Raw genomic sequence first — 24,750 nt, 5'->3', positions numbered from 1 at the left:
CGATAACGGCAGAAAACGAAACTTCGGGGAGCTGGCGCCGGGACGGCTGGAGAGGCGGCGCCTGCACGGCGGCGGTGACAGTCGAAAGTGAGGGAGCTACGAGGGAGGGCGAGGGGAGCCACCGAAGCGGCAGAGTTGCCGAGGCGAAATCCGCTTCCCTGCCGCCCTCCTCCCTCATATTCCACGGTCTACTCGTGCGCCTTTCGCCGTGCCGTGACGGCGCCGCCCGCTCCCTGAAGTTTCGTTTACTGCCGTTATCGTGAAGTGAGCGCTGGTCGGCGTTGGCAGTTTCGTGGCCCTCGCTCGCTACTGCGCGCCGTGATATTTCCCGACTTGCACTTAAGATTCTGGTTTCAGCCTCACTGGCTGTTCGTTCGCACCGCGTGCCCTTCTCCTCCACTTCGTCTCTCTTTCTTCCTCGAGCACTCTTTGGGGCGCCCGTTTGAGGGGAGCGTTCGCCGTCTCCGCTGACTTCCGTACTCCCAGGCAGCCGCACTGTAACCGGTATTTCGTTTCCCGCAACTGCACTATAAGCGATACGTGTATACATGGAGTGCTATGGGAAAATTAACGGGAGTCTGAAAAAACCGCACTATATCCGGTAGTGCACTATAAGCAGGTCACATTATAAGTGGTCTATACTGTATATTCTTTCATGGAAAAAATACATAATTTACTTGACAGTGCGTAGCGTTCAATAATTCGCTTGCAGCAACTAATATACAATGGCATTGGCAATGCAGTTATTATACATGTATTTGATCCCTCGACAAATCCTATAAGGAGGAGGCCGCGCTGCAACATGAGCCCCCCCCCCCCCCCCCCCGAACAAAATTTCTGGCTACGCCACTGAAGCGGAGGTTAAGAATGCTACAGAGTATCCACAAAAGATCTACACTTTACAGCCCCTGTCCTTGCACCTCTCAACCGGGCCATCCTGATATCTATATCTTCATTTGTCGGCCACATTGAGTTCTTGTATTGCTCCTTACTCACACACGACTTGTCTTCTTTATTTGGGCAGGCAAACTAAAACATGCTCATAGCCTCACCTCAAAAGCAGCCTCATAAGTAGCCACAGCGTCACTGATGCTGCCAGTTGGAGGGCAATAATACCTGCAATAAATAAACAAGGCAATTATGACTCTGGCAAGTATGACTCTGGCAAGTATGACTCTTCCATGCTGTTTGCGTTCATTGACAATATTTGGCAGTGATGTTTACGGCATACGACAGTCGTGATGTGATGTTAAATGGTACCTTGCGTGCACCACTTGTTTTTCTACGTAGTACACAGAACACAAAGCGAGACGTGTTTGCTCGAGGCGTTGTTGTGCGCCAATGTTCACAGCCTGTGAGTAGGTTAGTACTGCTGAAGCAACGGTTTGCTGGACCGCCGCTTGCGTATTCTCATCTTGACGCTGCAGTACTTTAACGCAGCTTTGTGTCTGCACACTGTGCATCAGTTGTCTGCATGGACTAACTAGCACGATGTTTACTTTTCAGAAATAGCACGAGCATGCTGTATCATACCTGGAATTGAAATTTTTAGTTTGTCCACAACTGTTGCCATGTCTATAGTCGGGTACAACTTTAGAAGGCAGCGGCATTTGCTCCTCAAAGGCGGATGCACACGAGCCTCCACCAATGGGCACGCACTATAGACTGACGCCACAAGCCGGACGGCCCCGTAATGCCGCCGACGGAGAACATGGCAGCCCGCGCTTCGAGCTCGGCCGCGGTGCTTCGGTCATCTGGGCGGGGGCCTCTCCTGTCTTCTTAAGTTGTACCCGACTATAGTAGTAGCGTTTCTTTTATTGAAGAGACACCAAATGAAACATGCTTTCCGACGGTACCTTTCCCTTCTCCCGCGATTCTCCAATGTATGCAAGCTGCCATGAGTGAATAGTGGCAAGGCTGTTAATCACCTGTTTTGTCATGGCATTGGCTTTACGCATTTTGTGTCTAAAGAGGAGACAGAAAATGAGTAAAGCCAATGCCGCCATGAAACCGGTCCTCTTTCTACCATTCTATATTCCCTCTGGGCTTTTACGAGTGAGCACAAAGGTAAGCGCAGCAGCTTCTGAAACACTTTTGCAGGGGGACTCAAGCATAATTACAGCCGTCCAGAGGGCATTGTGGCGACGCCCACTGCGTTCTCGTTAGAAAGGTCTCATGGACCCCTCTCCATTGCTGGTGTGTTGTTGTGCGCATATGATTCCCGATCGCATGAAAAATCTCGGCCACGTGCGTATTTCTGCTGGTGTACGAAGACAGCGACGGGAGCGACAGACTAAGCCAACTAGGCTTCACCAGCTACTTGAAAAGAGAAGCAGACGTGCAGGCACTAATGCAGAAGATGAAGTCACTGACAGCGCTGACACTGTGTCAGTAGGTGATGGCAGGGACTATTATGAGCCCACTCGGGCACCCGCTCCAGCAATGATTACAGAGTCCATGAATGTCGTCCGCAGCTTTGCTGAGCGTAGCGGTCCTGACTGAGACACTGCACATGATTAGTGGACAAGAGATCATGACCCATGTGCAGTGAACTACCGTACCAAGCAACCCTGCATCAATGATTACTTCAAGTAGTACAGCTACGCGAAAAATAAACGTGCCACGTTTGTGTCGCACAGTTTTGTCCCATTTTTCGGAGTTTTTTCTTGTGTTCAAGTAAGTAGAAAGTGCGCTAACTTGAAGATTTCTTGTGGTTTGGCAGACTTCGAATTAATGAGGTATTACTATATATTTCATTTATTTATTCAATACTGGCAGCGGCCTTTTGGCAGCCAAGGCAGCAATAAACGACACGTAGCGGGAACAAACATTAGTGGGTAAACGAAAGTGTTTTTTTTGCCCTTTTCTTATTTTCTTTTTTTTCCCACATTTTTTTTCCCCTTCTCATTTCGTATCAAACGATGAGCAAGGAACCTTACTAAACAATGATAGACACGGCTGATAAGAAAGGTGAGGGTGCATCATTTGTGTCACCTCGCGTGGCAATGAATTCCATTCTCATATTGTTCGTGGAAAGGAAGAATAGAAATAGGTGTTGGTTCTCGTTTGGGGTATTAATAATGTTTTCTCGTGTTTGCCTCGAGTCTGTCAAGTGATATTAAACTGCATATATGAATGAAAGTCTAGTTTTCTTTGGCTGGTGACGATACTGAAGAGCATCTGTAGTCGGTAAAGTTTGCAGTGCAATTCACATAGAGACAGTCCAGACTGCATGCGCAAGTTGGTCACGGATACATTTCTGCCATAGGCATTGCAAGAAATTGCAATATGCACGTGGGATAAGAAAATTACTGGTTTAGGATTTTAAGCCACATGCTATTTTCTACAGAGCGAAGGAATGTCAATTGGCTGGGATGTTGGGTGAAACTGACACCTTCTTTGAATCGCCACACAATCAGCATGTGAGAATAGACGCTCAGAAGCTATAGGTTTGCTGGAATTGACATGAACTATCTCGCTATGTCAAATACGTGCTCCAAACCAGCGCCAATGCTGTGTCACTGTCTTTAGTGGACTGGGAGTGACATGACGATCAACTATAGCATGCCTTGAATTGCAAGGGCATTTCAAGCACCTGGCTTCGGTCGCTGTGGTGGCGTGTGCGGTGTGGGGGAACAGAGGGGAAGCACTTGGCTTGGCATCCCTCGGGACTCGGAAAAACAGTCACACTACCACAGCCGCACAGTCACTGCTCGTGCTCTGCCATTCTAGTACAATTTCAAAATTTTCGCGCAATTCCTGCCAATCTTACAAAAACAATGAATGAAACATGTCTAATCAATTAAGTTGATTATATGAAAGGTGGAGATCGATGAACATTATACGTTTTGCGAGATACTTTTAATCGATTAATCGTTCATCGATATTGACAACCCTATCTACTTGGCTCGTCGAGGTCGAGCAGCACGTGGCACACAACACAGCGCTGCGCCGTGTGATTGAGGAGGCAAGCGAACTTCGCTGTGTCGGCTTGGCTCGACCGGCTTATGGCCTCCGAGATTGTACCACTGCCAATGTGATCTCGGAGCCCACACCCAGCAGGTTTGGCACGTGATTTACCACCTGTCAAAGGTTCTGAAATTTGAAGGATAATGGCAAGGTCGCGTGAGGCCCCCCCCCTCCCCCCTTTTCTTTTCGTTCACCCGCCGCCCGTGCAAATGCATGCAACCAGGCCATGAGTCTTTCACACCCCCCATTTAATTACAAAGCTAGTCTTGTGACCAGTTGCTCGAAGCTACCAAAAGACATCGATGTACATCTACGAATGGTGTCAGGAACGAGAAGCTTCCAAATGTGTGTCACAAAGTTGGCTGCTGCAAACAACTTCCGTACAGTGCCATCCCACACACTCGCTTTCGTTGGTGAGGCGGGTTGTCAGAGTTCCGAGTGTCTGTGGCTGCCGTGAATAGATCTATGTCGATTCGGCATGAAATCGTAACTTTAGTCATTGATGCTCGATGAAGCAGTGCCCATTAGGTCTAATGGCCTAGGCAGCCGCTGGCCGATGTGGTAATGCGCCGCAAGCCATTGCAGGATGGTTGCCGCTAATATGTTTGTACGAGTGGCTCATCAGTGATCAGTCCCGAGATAATGCATGAAGGTTATATTGACGGCTGTTGAAGTGGTGTGAAGTTCATCGCCACGTATTCAACATGATCCACGTGCCTATCCGCAGATAATCTGCCACTTCATCGCAAATTCATGCTTTTGCACTTAATGAAATACGCGCAACGCCGTTCCCTCTGTCCGCATCGCATTATCATTTCGATCAGTCCTGTCACCCCGGACGAAGCATGTACTGACAGAGGCGGTACCAACTGATGCGGCGTCATTCTGCGAACTGCGGCGTTCGGGCACTGCGTGCACGATCCCTCATCGTCTTGACGTCGAGGAGTGCTCTGCTCTCGTGTAAGCCAGGGCAGTCCGTCCGCCATGCGCTTGGCGCTTCTTAAGCGCCAAAAACGAAGCGAAACGGTCACTTGGGTGGCATTAAGCACGAGGGGCATGCGACAGGTGGCACTGCACAGGTCTCCACATTAAATGTTCGAAAAATCGAATAGTAGACATTTGATTCGCAAACAAAATTATTCGAACGTTCGCCATTGGATTCAATTCGATGATGTTCGAGTATTAGCACAGCACCAATAAAAAAAATATAGGACCAGGAAGAAAGGTGCAGCGAGTTGGTTTGTGTATCTACACAAATTTGTGTTTACTGGTAAGCTTACTTAGACTGTTTCCCACACTAGGGTGGGATAATAAGGATGGGCACCTGTGCGTATTGTGTGGCAGATAGCCAGTCAGCTGCTCCTACTCACCACAGATGCAGTGCCAGAGCTCTTTTCCAGTCGAGGTCAGCACAGCAGTTGATTGTCTCATTTGGGTCTGAAGTTGGCCAAACCATCAATCCAGCCAGTAAGGCATACACCCGGATTCGTTCCGGATTGATATATCGGTCATGCTGCAAATGTAAACGTGGTTGCCTCGTTACTGCCTACGTAGCACAGCTAGAACACAAAGCATTTTTTTGGGTAATTTTCCTTTTTTTCACATCATTGTTGCTAAAAATAACATTGAAGTGCTTAAGGACAAAGAAGGACTGCCACAAAAGAAATCTTAAAAGCTTTGGAGTGAATTGATATTATCGAATTGATATTACAGACATGGTCGCACTGAAGAGCTTTATAATGCATGCATGGTCCTGCAGATAATCAATTGTGAGAAACCAGAAAGCTTTCCCAAGGCTTTTCTGAACTGTTTCTGAACACAAAGTATTCAAAAAAGGTATGCAAAAAGCATCTCTAACCGTCATATTACAGTCTCAAATGTACTTTTGTCAAGTCTAAAATGAGTTTTTCCAAGCTTATTTTAATTTTTTGAAAATTCAAATGAATTGCCATGGTCCTACCCGGCTGCATAGAACTGCCTATTAATTCCAACCTAAATTGGTTCTGCCACAGATAATGTGAACTCTGTGCTGCCGTGTGCCCACTGGTGATTGTACACAGCACAGCAGACGCTCCACGACCTTTTATGAGCAGCTAGATCATGGACCTCATGTGGACACGTCTGGCTGTGGTAAGGGAGGGCGGAGCAAAGGACTAAGAAATTGTGGCTGCTGCCACTTGGTTTTTGGCACATGCTTCCATGAGCAATGCAGGCAACTTATAAAATGTTTTTGTCAGCCTTGACAGTATAATTGAACCTCTATACAGTCGACTTCTGTTAGTATGAACATGACAGGACTGATGGAATTGGTCAAATTATCCGACGGATAAAATTAAAAAAAAAAAAGACTGAAAAAACGTACGAACACACAACTGCTTCATTCGGGAGTACTTATTTGATTCCAACATGAATCCTGAATCTAATCACATCCCTTGCCTTTCTTCAAATACTAAATCTCTCTCTCTCTCTCTAATGTACATCCCATTTTATTTAAATTTAATTAAATGTAGTGTGCCTTTGATTCCGGCAATCACAAAGAAGATGAAACTAGCAGAGTTTACACTCAGAAAATGGAAATACATTTGCACAAGGAAAGTGATCATGTGTGCGGAGACGGACAGAAATCAGGCCGCATCACGGGCGTTCGGAGAATCCGAAACTTGGGAGCGGGACTGGCGCAAACAGGAGAGGATTTTCACCAGCAAAGCAATGCGGAACGGTTTCAGTGGACCGAAGCAGGACGTAATCTACGACGATCCACTTCGGCGATACGATCGCCTTGGCCCTACCTTGAAAGCAATCTGCAAAGGGGAAAGTCCGCCGCGTACCGTGTTTTTGCCGCTTATAGCGGCAAAAACACGGTTGAAGCGAGAGGCATGCTAGCACAAAGGTCAATTCGCTCGCCGCGCTTCTCCAGCGTTTTGACAGTTAGTTTCCGCGGTCAACGAGCGAGAAGTGTTCATGTTTATTTGTGCGCGCGTGATACTGTGCTTGTTAATTTATTTATTAAGCGAATGTTTGCAACTTTATACAGCTCATAAAACTATCTTTACCGATAAATGCTATCTTTATTTCGTATAGCGGTCTACTAATTTGCTATCGCATTCGATGCATCGCCTTTCGGGCGAAACTGCGACTTTGTTTATTCATCGCAACTTCAGTGCATCGGGAGGAAATCTGTTTTTCGAAATGACAGAAAGTTGTATTTCTGTTTGAAAGCATGAGATGCGCGGTACTGTAAAGGACTTTTTTTTTTCCTCACGGAAAATGGGTGCGCGTCACAATCGAGGGCGCGTAAGAATCGAGTAAATACAGTAGTTGTGCTAGCCGTAGAGGCATCGTCAAACATTCAAGCAGGGCGGAACTTCGGCATCGATAAGAAAAACGTATGTCGTTGAAGGGGGCCACGGGAGATGCTTTTTGCGTGCGCCGCAACGAGGATGGCATTTACCCAGGAACATTAATCGTGCGCTCCTTCAAGAAGTGCAGCATCTCTAGTGCGCTTGATGGTACCAAATATAGTGCACTGTTTGAAGATGTCAGCAGTAAGGAAGATAGCACGATGAGGCTAGCAACGATGGTGACATAGAATGAGCTCGGCATGTTCATATTTAATAAATGCTGTTTCATTTTGCGAATGCTGTCCTCGCTTTTCGTTCGACCTACATTCGAGGGAAGTTTTTTTTTTTTTTTTCTGGCTTCAAACTTTTGGGGGGTCAGCTTAGAATCAGAGTCGGCCTAGATTCGAGTACATACGGTTTTAGTTTTTCCATATGCAATTATGATTAAATTAGTCTAGCCTCCAAGCATGCATACACGCATGATGAATGTAACAAAAGTGTTATGTGCACCTTTGCATCTCTAATGAAGCAATGGCTGCAATAAAAAGCAACTGCTACTTCCTTTCGATAAAAGTGAAGCAACAGCAAAATCTGAAAGTCACAATTGAGATCAGCTGTTACTGTCCTCTTTTCAAGATCGAAAAAAGAAAGGAGCCGCTGCAGAAGTAACCAAGATAAATGCACGATGCTCAAGGGAAGCTAATAAAGCCATCCCTTTAGCCAACTCACCTTGAACTTTTTCCAGTGGTCCAGCTGTTTCTGCAGCATCAGTCGGCAGATTGGGTTGGAGCCACCTTGAGACAGTAGCAGACCCAAGCGGAAGTCTCGTGACCGCTGGGCCACCGCACATGCCTTGGATACATCCCGCCCGCTCAGATAGCTCAGTATCACCAGCAGTTCACTGTCCTCCTGCACAGTGCGTGTTAACTTCTTTAGTAATATTGACAAAGCAAAGCCTTTCTTGGTGCACATGACATATAGTACTGCGCAGGTCTCTACATCGAATATATTGAATAGCAGATATTCGATTTGCGAATCAAATTATTCGAACGTTCACTATTCGATTCAATTCGGTGATATTTGATATTCACACACCCCTAATCTGCACAATGCCAATGTGACTATCAACAAAATTTCACTAATTAACTTCTTTATTAATGACTTTATAGGAACGATACCGAAACATGCCAATTATTCGAAAAAAGTTACTATTCGCTTCAAACTGAGAAATCACTATTCGCACATGCCTAGTGCTTAAGTCTCGTATTATAAAAAATACAGAAAGAAAGCACTCGCCTTTCTCTGAAGGTCTGTTATTTCAGCCTCAATGACAGCTTTTGTTGTATCCACGAGCCAGTCTGAGAGTGCCTCCTTGCGACACTTCGCGTAAGAGTATCTGGTGACATCATCTGCCAAAATCCCATGCGATACAAACAAGTGAAACATGAAGACACATATGACTGCGCTATCTTGGCAACTTCTAAAAATGACACAAAGGAAGTGATAACAACCAACTGCAGTGAACAGGTGATTCATTCACAAAGAAAAAATAATCAGAACAAATACTTCTACTTTGCAATTGAGCAATCAGAAATAAACCCACTGCAAAGTACAGTAAAAGCTCGATGATACGAATCTCACGGGGTCACGAAAAATATTCGTATTAGCCGAAATTCGTATCATCGAAACACAATTAAAACTACTGTCGAATCTCGATAATTCGAACTCGAAGGGGCCCGAAAATTTGTTCGAATTAAAAGGACGTATTTTTGAAGTATTCGTGCACCATAGCACGATGCACGAACGGTGCGAGTCGTGAAATATCGCGGCGCGCAAGCGCATAGCAAGCGCGGGCCACGAAACTGCCCACGCCGGCTAACGGTCGCTTCCCGATAACGACAGAAAACGAAGCTTCAGGGAGCGAGCGGGTGGCGCCGGCAAACGGGTGCGCGAGGAGACCGTCGAAGGTGAGGGAGGAGGGCGTGCCAGGGAGGCGGATTTGGCCGCGTCAACTCCGCCGCTTCGGTGGCTCCCCTCGCCCTCCTTCTCAACTCCCTCATAGCTCTCTCACCTTCGACTGCGTGCGCACATCTCCGTGCGCGCCCGCCGCCGTGCTGGCGCCAGCTTATTTTAGCCGGCCCCTGAAGTTTCGTTTTCTGCCGTTATCGGGAAGCGAGCGTTTGCGGGCGCGGCAGTTTCGTTGGCCCGACTGTGCCTCCGCCGCTGCTTCCCTCTGCGCTGCTGCCGCAGCGTGCAAGGTCAACATGTGACTAGAAAATAGAGGAGAAGGGTTCACTGCCATTTTATCCGCTGGCTGAGACGTCGGCACTAGTGTGTGCCGGTTGTCTGGAACACTCTAGTCGGCACGTACACGCTTGTTCCGGCGCAATGCAGAAACGGCGACCTTGCAATTTGAGAGAGGGGGAAATTTCCGCCGCGGGTTCTTTTTTTTTTTTTTTTCCCCCGTTCCTTCGCGCGCGGCATTGAGGGGTCTCTCCTGAGCTTTTGCTCTATGGCGGTGTCGGAGCAATGCCGGTCGGAGGCGCCGCCGCGTTATTTGGCGCACTGCTAAGAGCATTGTCAGTGCGCGGTATGTTAGAAATAAGCGTGTTCGAATTAACGAGATTCGACTGTAGCTAAATTAAAGAGTCAGAGGTGCACTCACTCAGGCACATGTACGTAAAAAGCATTTATTTCTTGAAGCGCCACTGCTTCAAACTCTTCGAGCCCAGTCGCGGAGTCCGCGCTGTCCGGTGCCGCGCCTCCGCACCAAAAGAGGAGAGAAAGCGCGTGACTGTGCGCTGTTCTCTTTCGCGGCCGTCGGTGGGGCGGCGTTTATTCGTATCAACCGACGCAGGCTGAAAATCGATTCGTAACAACCGTTCTCTAGCACGTTGCAAAGTAATGGGGCTCGGCCGGGACCACAGAAAAATTCGTATCATCTGGAAATTCGTATTAGCCGTGATCGTATCATCGAGCTTTTACTGTATTAAGCTTGATACGTAGCAAGCCCCCTTAACTCTTTCCGTATCACGCCCACTGGGCATCGTTAGCCCGCTATCAATGGTTTGAAACACCGCTTTTGAGACCTTCCGCGCCGCACATGGACACACTGCGTTATTGAATGTGAAGGAGGAGAACTATATTTTAGTTTTCTAAGCAGTTAACTTTTTTTCCCGTGAGGCGGTGATTTTTGAACGCACTCCAAAGTTTTGCGAGTGTCAAAGTAGAAAGCAAATATGGCCGCCTCCGAAAACAGCATGCGCGCTTCGGATATCTCAGATCTTGTGATTCCACTGTGTCTGCAGCCGATTTTATCGATGGATCGAGCAGCAGCAAGTCTGAGGATGCTGCTTTTTCGTCAGACTGACTCTGAGAGCGACGACGACACAAAAGAGCACGGAACAACGGCGGCCGCAGCCCAGAACGCCCAACTGTAGTGCTTGCAGTTAAATTTCTGTAGCAGAATACCTGTTCAATGAAAAGTTGATTTTCTTGGAGATAGTGCCTATTAGACGGCAATACATTTTGTATATCTCATAATTTTAGTAACATTTTTTTCTTAGATACAATTGTGTTTTTACAAACGTTGTTCAATTTCATCCCACAATCTTGATTTTGGCAATTTATATCTTTTTTATGATATGTATACATCTCGTTAAATTTCATTCATGAAAAGTGCATTCATTCTGCTTTTTGTTTATGTATTACATAAAGTAGTGCAGTAGTTCCTTCAGAAAAAAAAATCTGCCGTAACCTACAAAAATCACCTATTTTCCCCATGGTAGGGAAAGAGTTAAACAAGAAGTCCCAAAACATGGGGAAAATCCCAAGTTTCATAATAAGCAAAATACCAGAAATGTCAGTGTATAAGATGCACATGAAGAATCTGAAGCTTTTAGAATTTGCAATTGCCAGCTGCTATTGAGGTCCAGATACCACACCTGAGTACAAAATTTGATTTGTATTTCAACTTTCCAACAAAGTCAAACCTGATTATAATGAAACACACTATAAACAACTTATGGATATAATGAAGCAACAGTCACTGTAGGGATTTTTCAGACATGCCCGATAATTCGGACACCTTCGCGGCACTGACACATACCCCATAGAGCCCATGTATAAGGACGTCTGAAATTTTGAATGTTTTGAAGATCCATCGTAGTCTGATCTTCCAGACTTTTTGCCATGGTCGCAGGTCCGAAATGGCATTAATCGAAGCCACCGTCACCACCATTTTGATCATCTTGCAGCCTCAAACCAGCACTCTCACATGCCGTTCTGCCGAGAGCCTTCCCATGGCAACGCTAAGCCTAGCTGCTTCGACGTTCGCTATTACGCGTGTTTCTCAGCGAAAACATTCGCCGCTGTCAGCAATGGTGCCGACTCTACCCTCGTCATCTTCGCTGATGGCTTCAAAGCATGAAAAGCACAATAAGGGGCAAGCGTTGCCTTATGCTGGTTCCTGAAAGTAAACTTTGCCGCAATGCAGCGGCATTACGCAGTCAAGCATAGGCAGTGTATTGTGATGAGACATACCAAGAGTGGAAATAGGCCACTCTCACAGAACACGGTATGTATATTACTCCTTAATTATACATGTGTGCACCCGCCATCTCCTGTCACAGTATGAGCACCAATACGCCTGCTAAGTGTTACTGGCAGGCCTTTAGAGCTATTTTGGGCATGCCTGTGGCAATCTGAACCCTTGGAGCAGTAAAAGGCATGCATTCATTTTTTCAGACTGCCCGATTATCCTGGCATTTTCGCAGCCCCTAGGGAGTCCAAAAATCGGTCGTTGAGGTACATATCATATTTCCCCTTAATTTTTGCACAGACACTTCTGTACATTTAGACCACTTATAAGAAGTTATAACATAACCGCATATAGTGCAGGACTGGATATAATACTGTCTTTTCAGACCCCCATTAATTTTCCCATAGCACTCTATGTATATTCGTATCGCTTATAGTGCAGTTGCGGGAGACGAAATATTGGTTACAGTGCGGCTGCCTGGAAGTTCGGCAGTGAACCGAGACTGCGAACGTTCCCCTCAAGCCGCATATATACTTAGGCATAACACACGTGCGTGCTTCGAGCTCACCGACGTTACGGTGGCAAACTCGCGTCTATACTCGAACAACACGATGCACCCGACGTGTCTGGCGCCTTCGGGCACGTTCCCAATGTTGCTGGCGCATGAATAGCTCCGTTCCTATTTTTCGCCAGCTGGGCCGAGCTGCACTGGCCACACATCCCAGTATTCTTCACGCGGAGCGGCCAGAATGACAATGGCGGGCGCGTGTGAAAGCATGCTGCCGCCGCGGCTCTCTCCACATTAACAAGCATGGTGTCACGCGCACAAGCAAACATGAATACATCTCACTTGATGACCGTGGAAACTCGCTGTCAAAACGTTATAGTGAGGAAGCACGGCAGCAGCAGCGAGCGAATTGACTTTCGTGCTGCGTCTCGCATCAACGTGAACTAAGCTGCGAAAATACAGCGCACGGTGGACTGTGCCCCCGTCGGAGATGGCTTTCAAGACAAAGTGACCCTGGCTGGCGTGCACGGCCGCCTGGAGTAGAACGTGCCCCCCTCCCCTCAGAGCCTTGCACACGATGGAAGATGATGCGCTTCCTTCCCGATTTCCTCCCTTGCATGCGAGAGATTGAGCTGTGATAGCTGGCTCACGCTCGCACGCTTTCAATCGCACATACAGCATGCGGTGCACAGCGATGATTTTATCCCCCTTGGACTTTACACGAAACATTTATCCGAGCACCGCGCTCTGGAGTGCCGCGCGACGGTTTGTAAGGGCGCGGTGGTGGTTCACCAGGGCTGATGTTTTCCTATGCATCTAAAGAAATTTTGTACATACAGAGCTTATATTTGCAGGATTGTTGCATTTGGCCCTTGTGCTCCAAATGTATATTTCGAATATTTTTTTATGTTTACCTTGTGCAAAGCAGCATTGATGTTCTTGTCTAACTTTTTCATTTTGGTTACACTTGTTTTGTTTTGATAATTTTTTGTAGTATATTTAATAAATATGTTGTTTGAAGTTAATACCGTTAGAAAGACAATTTATTCCTCTACAATTTGATACTATACACTTTAACATCAAAGATTTTCTGTGGCAGGAAAAAGAATAGTTCCTACACCACCCGAAAACTACCGATTTTCCCGCGGTCACGAAAGTGTTAAAATGTCTCATTTTGAAGAAACAAATTTTCCTATAAATGGACATATAACCTGGTTGTAGCTCATAATGAAGATTTAGTGACCATTTTGTGCTGATTAGGACAAAATCTGAGTGTGCATGAACATAGCTAGTAATTTGCCTGATGTGACAGCTGAAAACTCTTGTGAGCAGCCTGGCAGCGTGCCAAAGCAGCTGTGCTGCCAAGCCACCCTACTTCCTGCTCTGCTCCTGCTACTTTCCTGCACTTACTCCTACCTTGACACAACATTTATAATTGCTGTAATCCCCTGGTTTCGTACAATGCTCGCTGCGAGATGTCAGAGTAGAGAAATTGCTTTTTTTTTTTTCAGAAGTGCTGATTTGTGTCGAGCAATGAGTGCCGTATGAAATCATAGCCATCCAGCGTTCCACTAGCTGCTGATAAATAAGCCGAGATATTGAGAACTAGCTAATTCAAGAACAGACTGTGAAGCCGTGAGCTCACAGAAAGCTTTTGTGCAGCAGTTTGCTGCGACCAGATGGTGTGGCATGTACCTAAATCCGAAAGAATAAATTGACATGCGAGCATTTCTTTTTAAACCTTGTCCTGCGCACACGTCATTTCTGGGACACATTTTCACTTTATTAATGATGACTAAATAACCTTCAGACGCAGTGCACAAGCAGTAAACTTGAAACAGCAGGGACTGATAAGTAACATATTGCTTTTAAATCACAGGGACTTTACTGTTGCCGATTTCGCCTGCTTCAAAGCAAGTACCCTTTGGTGTCTTTCAGAAGACCCCCATGGCAGGGTTCGAAACCGATGAGCAAAACTTCTTCATAAGCAAAATTTATTTTTCATAAAGCTTGACACAACTTTCGTAAAATTTGTAAACTTCATGAAAAATTTGTGGGAGCTGGCAGGTATACAATTATTCACAGCCCGTCATAATTACTGATTGAAGGAGACATGGGGGCTTGGCCCTTGCGTAATAAACTATGCCCGATACAGTGAGCATTTGTCCTGTGTTTCTTCTCTATACTTTATTTACAAATGCTCTTCTCTTTTTGGCAGCACTGCCTGACAACATGTACAGTGTAGACCGCTTATAACGTAAGTCGCCGGAGTCGTGAATATTTGCACTATAAGCGGTACCGCACTATAACCAAAACAACGATTTTCAAGCCCTGCACGTATGCAAAACATGTAGACCGCGCCGCGCGTATCTGAGAATCGAAGCGTGCAACTGGGAGTTTAGCATCCGTTTAAATTTACGAACATTGAAAGGTTAATGTCCAAGTACCCACGATCTTCACATGAAGCAGACAAAGTAAGAATTAAAAAAAAATGTCTCAGTTTCGCCCGAAAGGCTAAGCATCAATTGCGATAGCAAATTAGTAGAGAGCTATAAGGAGTAGGGATAGTAGTTTTATCGGCTGCACAAACTTGACACATTCGCTTACTAACTGAATTAACAAGCGTGGTGTCAACGCGCACAAGCAAACATGAATAGACTCGATGACCGCAGACAACCACTGTCAAAACGCGGGCGTGGGGAAACGCGGCCGCCGCAGCAAGCGAAGGTTCGCGTGGTCGATCACTTCAACGAAAACTGAGCAGCGTAAGCAGAGCGCAAAGAAAGGTCAGAGCCGTATGGAGATCGCTTTCAAGATAAGATGCGCGCGACAACATCGACAGCCGGCAAAGGCGCGAATGCATTTGTTGGCAGAGTAGAAGCTGCCCCCCCCATTCCTCCCTCCCGTGCTGCCTTCCCGCTTTGCTCCTTTCACGTGGGAGATTGCGTCGTCAGTTCCCCTTGCGCCCGGTTGCAAGATACGCATTTGGTGCCGCAGCACAGCGTCGCCCCCCCTCCCTACCTCCCGTACGTACCCCCACGGCCTTTAACGCGATGGAGTTTGCTCTCTGCTGCGCGCTCGATCTCCGTGAAGGTGCACGTCCCCCGCGCGCTTTCACTCGCACGTACGGCGCGCGGCGACGATTTTATCGCCCTTGGACTCATGCTCCACGTCTCATGCTCCTCCTCTGCATTGCCCTCGTTGGTCTCCTCTCCCATCGGTGGGCGCACCTCGTTGAGAAGCATGCTCGCTACCGCCCTTGTCGGCGAGATTTTCCCGCAGAAGCCGCATTATAACCGGTATTTTGTCTCACGCGGCTGCACTGTAAGCGGTATGCGTATAGATGGAGTGCTATGGGAAAATTAACGAACGTCTGAAAAGGCCGTACTTATCTGGTCCTGCACTATAAGCGGTTACGTTATAAATGGTCTATACTGTATTACAGTTACTTTGCTTAGGCTGCTCTGACAATCACAGTGGCTTGTCAATGTAGTCACAATGCTTGACAATCAGTTATGCAATACCAGATTGATAGTCATAATTGTGAAACTGATGTCCCAAATGCTTACCACTCTCAGGGTTGCAGCCAGGAGCACGACCCCACAGGGCAATGCAGAGACCCAGAATAGTGTGAAACTGCCGCATCATTGCAGAGTCAGCATGACCAGGACCTGGAAGACAAGCAAGTAGGCATAAAAAAAAGAGCAGGGAACTACTTCAGGTTCTTAAATCTTTTGGTTCCGACTGTGCCATTAGGCAGAGTCTGGCTATGACTGGATCGAATAAGTTTCGTTACTTTCAGTTTCAAGGATGTGCTGGCAACATATAAAACAAATATAGCTTTTTCTGCTCAACTCAGTACCCAAGTTAGCACGCGGTCATGTAGGCGAAGCTGGAAGGAGTTCAAATAATCAGACAGTGCTATGTGAAAAACTTCTACTAAGCTGTCCAAATTATTGGTCAGTGACAGCACCATAGCATCGAGCGCTGGTGCTTTACCATGCAATTTTAGAAGTGCTGTATCGAAAATTAGGGATCACTGAGTGAGTGCGGCTAATTCAAACTGCAAATGCAAAGAGAAGAATAATCGCACATGCCCCTAGACTACAGGCCTATCAGATGATGCCACAACATTTATTGCTGGCCATTCATTGGCGATGCAGAATGTGCTCAATTCTTCACTGCATCATTCATTTCCTTATGCATTGAAGTGCAGCATGTGATCATAGTGTGCTGTAACATTGATCCATGGTACTTTACACCGCTACTTAGAGAGCCATTGAATGCTGTGGGGATGCGCGACTCTCACGCGTCCCCTGATGTTGTTTTCCCCGCACAGCTTGCGTCTCCTGTAATCCGGCTTCTCTGCGTGGCTAAGCGCCGGCGGCGGTCGTGGTGGTTGCGGCGCATTGCGAGAGATGGCGCGAGTGTCGCGATGCTAACGACACGAACGGCAGGGTGACTTGGGAGCAAAAGGTGGAAGGCGCTTCCTCTTCGGGTTGGAATCGGTGAGCGATGCGGACGTCCTGCGCGTGCGCCGATCCACGCTTCGCGAGACCGTCTCGTGTGGCTAGGAGCAAGGCGCCAGTATGGACAAACACGGATCGTTCGAACGCGGAACCAATCGCGTGACCGTACACGTCAACGACTAGGCGATGGTGTCATAGCATGGGGCGAACATATTCACTCGCTATCCGGTCGCGGTGAGTCGGACTTCCTTGATTTATCGCGCGCCCATGTGAATGTTCTATTGGTAGTAATTCGGCTAGCATGTATTAGTGTATGAAAGGTGCAATAAATGCCCTTGTGATTGTTTGCACAACTGTGTTGTCGTTCCTTTGTCCCAAGAGCCCATGTGAGACCCCACAATGCATTGTGGGCCTACATTTCACACAAAGCTAAACGGGTGAATTTGCAAGATATTTGTTGTTCAGGTGGCTGGTGACACATCGGATTTTGGTTCGAATTTGCCCAAAAGAGAAATTTTGTTCAAAATAACACTTATGCAGTTCTAGAAGTTTGAATATGTAGGAGTTCTTCCCTATTCAAATACATGCAACTCTGCCAGGCCCAACCGAACAGTTCAAATTTAAATAAAGAGGTTTCAAATTACTATACTTCACTGTAGCAACAATAATTCAGACAAGGATCAAAGTATTTGTTCCAAATTATCTACATTGATTCTTTTTTGTGTGGCCAATCAGGCAGATGCTTCAGAGCAGCTGTGCCCGACTGTTGTTAGGACCTGCACAGAGCGCACGAGTTTATGTTAGCAGATTTGAACTCCAAAATAAAAGCCCTTCTAAAGGTTTTGCCAGAAGAACTGATGGCAACAGGGCACTCACCCATTTCAGTCAGGAGTCTCGTAATCAAGGCATCCTGATCATGCAAGCAGTCCACGCCTGGATTGGGTGCAAAGATGGGGCTGCCTTCTTCCAGTGAATGGCACGAATGCGTCAGCTGGACTTCCAACATGGCTGCCACATTCTTCTGCAACCAGGCAGGAGAGAAAGGGATCTTAAAAATTTTAAATGAAAGCCATTGCTGATGGGAGGCAGCAAATTATTTTGAGGACGTATGTCTGTGGGGCCTTGAGACTTTCATAACGTTGTTTAAACAGATCTTCCTTCCCTTTTTTTTTTCTTTCTTAGAAGTTGCCAACAGGGAAGAGAAAAGTTTTTGATGACTGCACAAACAGCATTGCCTAAACACAGCTAGCTAGAAAGAAGCACGTGGAAAGAGATGGAGAGCGGAAATAGCCAAGTGAGGAGAACCATTGCCACAGGCAGGCAAGCACTGACAGCACACAAGAATGCTTCAAGCCAGTTGGAACTACAGGGTGTTTCACGTAACTTGGGCCAAACTTTAAAAATATGCAAATGCCACATACCGTAAAAGCCGGAATATAGGTCGAACTTTTTTTCAAAAAACGATTGCGAAAAGTCGACCCTCGTCTTATATACCGGACATTGGCGGAAAAACTAGGAAAGTCTTGCAACAATCGGCAGATGAAGTAAACAGCCGCCTTCGCCATCGCATTCAGGCTGCTTTTTCACATTTTGTTTCAAAATGAGCGGAAGCCGACGGCAATTCACCGTTGCCTTCAAGAAAAAGGCGATTGAGCCCACGGCAACCTGGCGGGTTGCCGTGGGCTTCGTGTTATGCGACCATCGACCCGCGTGTTTGTCAGCACCTTATCATCACGGCATGGAGCAGCATTTAAATAAATACTGTCACCATTGTGCAACTGGCTGAGTCGCATTTGTTTAAAGGTCTTTTGGTACTTTTGTCATTGAAAAAGATTTTTTCATTTTTAGAATTGGTTAGTTGGGGGGTCGACCTATAGTCCGGTTTTTACGGTAGTTGGACCGAACCACGGTAATGTTGTTTGCCGTCGCTTGGAGATACTCCGTAATTTCTTGCATTCCACCTAATTGGATAATTAGTCTTAATTCATCAACTTCTTGATTATTATAATTGGATGAAAAGTGGCAATGAGAAAATCGTAAATCGACATGAAAAACTCCCGATACAGCTTCCTGTTGTTCAATACGCGCTACATAAAAGTGTTTTTCCGAGCGTGAAAGAAGCCCGCGAATACACGCAAAATTTCTGTGCGACCAGCTGTTCGAGGCACTTTGCCTGTATTTGCGGGCTTCTTTCATGCTTGGAAAAACACTTTTATGTAACACGTGTTGAGCAACAGGAAGCTGTATCGGGAGTTTTTCACGTCGCTCTACAATTTTCTCGTTGCCACTTTTCATCTAATTATAGTAATTGAGAAGTTGACTATTAATTGAGAATAACTATCTAATTAGGCAGAATGCAAAAAATATTCTGAGTATCTCCAAGCGATGGAAAACAACATTACCTTGGTTTTGTCTAGCTATGTAGCATTTGCATATTTTTGAAGTTTGACTCTAAGTATGTGACACACCCTGCATACACACAATATACTAGATTAACATATGCTACAAAATATGCTTAAAGCAGCTTACAACGCCACAAGGACCCATGGGAAAATATAGTAAATTTTAGGTTCAAACACAATTTGAAGTAAATAGTAATTTGATTGAACAATTTCAAATCAAATTGTTCGAATGGTACGTAGTACTGCATATACCACATATTTTGGTGATTAAACATGTGGCGCCATGTGTTATAATTAGACTAATACAAATACAATTTTTTTTGGTCCTAAGTGAATAGTTGTGGTCTTAGCATAAAACCTTGAAACAAGAGTCAGAAGTTGAAACAGAAAGAAAAAAAAGGGGGCGGAGCACCTTACTTGCATACCATGGCAAGTTTACTTCCAGTGCTGTTATGTCGATATTTTCGTGCAGAAATGCAAGTTCAAGATTTCTTCAAAACGCTTTTGCTCAGTGTTGAGGTTAAGCATACAGTCGACTTGCGTTAATTCGACATTGACGAGGCCCGATGAAATTGATCAAACTATTTAGCAGGTCAAATTAACACCAAAACACACCGCTGATTCACTTGGCAGTATTTGCCCGATTCCAACACGTCCCCAAATCAAACACGAGCCCACTCTTTATATGTCCAACGCAGAAAACTAATGTAAGAATGACATTAAAGCTCATAAACAAAGAAGAAATCTAATGCGCACCCGATTTTCTTGCAAGAAAAATGGGCAAGGGTCTAATATGTGTTACCCAATGGCAGCCAGTTTCCTAAAGTCAACTTGGCCTCAATACATCCAAGTTATGCAATAAAGTTTATGAAAGCCACAAAGGCAGTTTTGGTTTCGTATCCGATTGCACTGTGCAAGCAATTTCCCCGCCACACTTTAAGCAAAAAAAAATTTTTAAATGCACACATTATAATCAAATACTAAAGGTGCGCGAATGTCAAATTTTCAATTTCAAAGTGATTCAAATAATGAAACCCAAGTGCGGATTGAAGATTGAATAGAATATATTTTGAATATACGAATTTAGTGGTTTTGCTGAAGTAGTAGTATAAACCCTATTTTGTCCGAGATGGAGTTTAGGGAGGAGGGGAGTGGGAGGGACCATCCTCTTCTTCCTCAGGCGTTGGCCAGGCCTCGCGCTTTGGCGGTGTATTCGGCCATCTGGACGACCCGGAGTTGGAGATCCGGGTCTGAGCTGAGCAGTGCAGTCTCCCACTGCTCTAGGGTAGAGATGGCAAGGGGAGGTAATAAGCTAGTGCGTTTTCTGGTCTGTATCAGGGGACATGCCCACATGATGTGGTGAAGATCGGCTCTACCTGCACCTAACTTACAATCTGGTGTACATAGCCCGGGATAGAGGTGACTGTACATCACTGGGTTTGGGAAAGTGTGCCTCTGTAAAAGCCGCCAGGTAACTGGTTGCTTTTTATCTAAATTTTTGTGAGCGGCAGGGTAATGCCCCCTGCCTTGGCGGTAGAATTGTAGAATTTTCTTGTAGGATACCATCCCGTCCCTGCCTGAATGGCGGAGGGATTCGAACTTCTCATCGCAAGAGGTTGTCGTGCGGCCGGGGATGGCCAGTTCTGTGAGCAGCTTTGTTTTCCGGAAGACCGGAGTGCGCCGGTGCCTAGTTGTGTCTATCTGCGCCGGGTTTCGGGTAACTTGGCCAGAATTTTGAAGGTTTCAGGCAAAATATGCCCTTTCGCGAAATTTCGTATAGCAGTCTTTGAGTCGCTGACTATAAATTTGGCAATGGAGGAGCCGTACACCAAGGCGATTGCGACTTCCTCCCCGACCTCCAGCGAGGTTGCAATAACTGAGATTGCAGCGATGATTTGACTTTGCTGATCTAGTACAGCCGCAGTCATAGCGTCTCGGTCACGATACTCAGCAGCGTCTACATAAGGCACATCCTTAGAGTTTGCAAAGCATTTTTGTAAGGATTTGGCTCTTTCCTGACTGCACTCTTGGTTGTGCAGAGGGTGAGTGTTCTTAGGTAACGGTGGGACGTGTATGTGTTTTAGTAACTCTGTGGTTTTGCTGAAATTAAATTTTTTTCACTAAACAGAACTACGAATAAAATAAGCAAATTTATTGCACAGCAAATAATGTACAGGAAAATTATGCTTTGTGGTCAGCAAAATTCTCTAGTACAACACTTTTGCTTGACAGCATCACAATGGCAGTTATTTATTGTTGTTGTGAAGGAAGGATAGCTGCTTGACATATTCAAGGGGCAGCGACGTACTCCTGTATGTCACAATTCCTTCAGACACCAAAAAGAGCCCCTCACTGCACACGCTAGAGTCTGGTATCGGCAGGTATCTCTTCGTGAGTCATGTTAACAGTGCCAACCATGCTTACAACGCCAGTCATACGGATCTTCTTTATGGCCCAAAATTTTATCATGCTTATATCTTTCAACCAGAATATTTCAAAGCACGGAAAATGACAATTTAAATTCTCTCGTGACTTCACCACAGAGTGTGAAATGTAAGTCAGGAATGTGACGATTGTAGGGAGAAGTATCAACTGTACCTTTCGGTTGAATGACCTGTGCCTAGGCTGCGATGAAATTTAGATTTTACTCGGATCCCGAGTTCCGAAAACTTTTGAGGGAGGGGGTACTTGTGAAAGCGGAAATTGCTGCCACAAGCAAGTGAAAATTGCTGCTGGTTGATGAGCTTATCAAAGTCTTTCCACAGTGCTCACGTGGAAGGAGCCTCTTCAGTTGCTTTCATTGTTGAAGACATATCTAGGCTCATTGATGTATAAATTTTCCTTGCTTCTTCTAAAGTCAGGTTCTTAATCAAGTTTACCATTAAAGCATCCTAGTGGTACTCAACTACTCTAAAGAGAGAGTCTAAAAGCATTGCCGAGCTTGCGACTTGGTCAAATTTGTAGTTTGAAAACCGTGTTTTTAGGCACTTAGCCAGAATGGTAGCGGACACAGATTTTTACACCAAGCGGCTGGTGTTGTACAGAGGAATGAATAGGCGGGACAGTGCGGGTACTTGAGCTGATAAGTGTCAGGTATCCATAAGCACTAGCAGAGGTCCGTGACAGTGCTCACTTTATATGTTTGATACACTTCACTGCAAAGAGGAGATGCTTCTCCGCAATACAGTGTGCATGCTTCGCTGCAGAACACAGCTGTACTGCAGCGCAGCTGATTTAAAGAACCGACAACCGCAGTTTTCGGTAGGGGTGTGCAAATACTGAATAGTAGATTTCGAATTGAGTATCAAATCGAATCAAAAAAGGAAAAAAATCGAAGCACTGAATCGAATATAATATTTGTTCACAAAATTTAATGCTTACAAATTTTGGGAAAGATAATATGGTGCTGCACATGCTCGAGAGTCTCATAGCATTGCATTACAAGAATGCATAACAAGCACCTATCAGCAACTTAGCTACTAGAAATCAAGGTATACGGCATGATCTATTTTACTAAAGGGAACATGAAATCAGTGTGCAAGCACTGATTACAACTCAGTTCTAGTAAATGAAGGTTTGGAAAATATTTCTTTTATCCACAAAACTTCCGTTTAATAGAATCAGGTGCTTCTTTTTTTATCCGAAACTAATAAATTAGTGACATTTTGTTGTACAGAATATAATGAGGTTCTCAATTAAAAGCGGAGCTGACAAAAGGACCACGAATCATGCGACTCAATCACCGCTCCGCACGTAGACGGTGCCAACAGTAAAGAGCAGGTGCCGTTTGCACCGTTTCATTGTCAGGTTGAACTGTCAAAGATATAAAATCTGAAGAGTCACGGTAAGTTAGCGCAACGCTCGCTAGCCCCCTCTCCCTCTCCTTTTGTTCATCCGCTGTCCGCGAAAATACATGCACTCTGGTCATGACACTTTCATGCCCGTCGTGTAAACCTAAAGTTATCTGGTGAAAGGTTGCTCGAAGCAACAAAAACAGACCAATCTAAGTCTAGAAATGGCGTTGGGCACGATAGGCTGCCATACGGTGTGTTGCAAAGATTGCGGCCATTAACAACTTTGTTGTCATCCCGTGAACTTTTGGAGTGTTGCCCAGATCCTGCGACTAGATCTGCGTCAATTCAGCACAAAACCATAACGTTAGTCCCCAATGCCCAATGAAGCTATGCCGATTAGACCTAACGGCCTAGGCAGCGTGGCCATGACTCAAATTCACTGCTGGCCTACACAGTAACGGGCCGCAAGCCATCGCGGAATGCTCGCCACTAATATGTTCATATGGGTGGCTTATCAGTGAGCGGTCCCGAAATCACGTGTGTGGGTTAGATTAACGGCAGTTGGAGCGGCGGGAAGTTCATAGTCGCATATCCAACCTGATCTTCGCACATGCTTTCGCCCTTTACGAAATATGCGGTTTTTTTTCCCATTCCCTCTATCTGCATTGCGTCATCATTTAGATCGGTCCTGTCGACCTGGACAAACCTTGTTCCGACAGGGGCGGACACAACCGACGCGGTGCTGTTCGGTGAATTGCGGCATTCCAGCACTGTGTGTGATCCTCGCATCAGGCTAACAATAAACAAAGTCCACTACTGCACCGGCAGGAGTAGCCCGTTCACGGTGCCCTCAGCACGCCTTCTGCGGCGAAAGAGGAAGTAAAACGCTCGCTTGGGCAGCATTGAGCACGAGAGGCTCCGCAGCACACACGACATGTGGCACTGCACGGGTTTCTACATAAAATATATAGAGTATTCGAAATATCAAATAGTAGATATTCGATCAATTATTCGAACGTTCACTTTTCAATTTGATTCGGGGATATTCGCATATTCAAACACCCCTAGTTTTCAAGGGTTCAAATATTTCGAATAGTAAAAGTGTCTCTCAAATCAAATCGATATTAATAAATTCAAATCGAATATTAGAAGTTTCAACACATTCACTGTCTTCTAAGCTCCACCGATACAGACGCTGTCACTAAAGGGGTGGCTATTGGAGTCACCATAGGGGTCAGGTGCATGCGTACTGACTGGATACAAAGGAATTACCCGGTGATCGCCTACATGACGCGAAGGCAAAAGCCTTGCAAAGCCTACACACTAATCCACCTTAATCACTAATCTAATCCACACTAATCCACCTTAATACACCCTAATCCTCCTTCACTCACCTTAATGCACCCTAATCCACCTTAATTCAATCACTAATCAATCCTTAACTTTACTGATCATTAATCATCTCTTATACACGGCTGGACATGCTTTGGTTTGCTTCTGGCCTTCCTTGGGCCACATGACTTTCTCTACCTCACAGCCTTTAAACACAGCGATCTAAGGCTTTCGCCTTAATAATTGTGGGTCCATAGTAATGCATAGGTGCTGACCAGGGCCTTCGTTTGGAATCGAATTAGCCGAAAAATCCTGTGCAAGGCCAAACACGCTCATCTGACATCTATTCAAAAAATCAAATTAACTGTACGAGACGCTGTATGAAATTTGGAACT

General features: G+C 45.7%; 1 protein-coding gene across 1 annotated transcript in view; it reads right to left on the bottom strand.

Annotated features, from left to right (window-relative positions):
- The window catches only part of LOC119449410 (nuclear pore complex protein Nup98-Nup96-like), a 186,190-nt gene that overhangs the window by 25,703 nt on the left and 135,737 nt on the right, over positions 1-24,750 (bottom strand). Inside the window, 6 exon segments of the mRNA XM_037712580.2 lie at positions 1,053-1,116; positions 5,340-5,482; positions 8,040-8,219; positions 8,607-8,719; positions 15,928-16,029; positions 17,704-17,848. Of these exon segments, the coding sequence (XP_037568508.1) occupies positions 1,053-1,116; positions 5,340-5,482; positions 8,040-8,219; positions 8,607-8,719; positions 15,928-16,029; positions 17,704-17,848 (747 nt within the window).

The sequence above is a fragment of the Dermacentor silvarum genome, chromosome 4, assembly GCF_013339745.2.
Source record: "Dermacentor silvarum isolate Dsil-2018 chromosome 4, BIME_Dsil_1.4, whole genome shotgun sequence".
Classification (NCBI taxonomy): Eukaryota; Metazoa; Arthropoda; class Arachnida; order Ixodida; family Ixodidae; genus Dermacentor; species Dermacentor silvarum.
The sequence above is the reverse complement of the archived record's forward strand: the minus strand, read 5'-3'. Positions and strand labels throughout refer to the sequence as shown.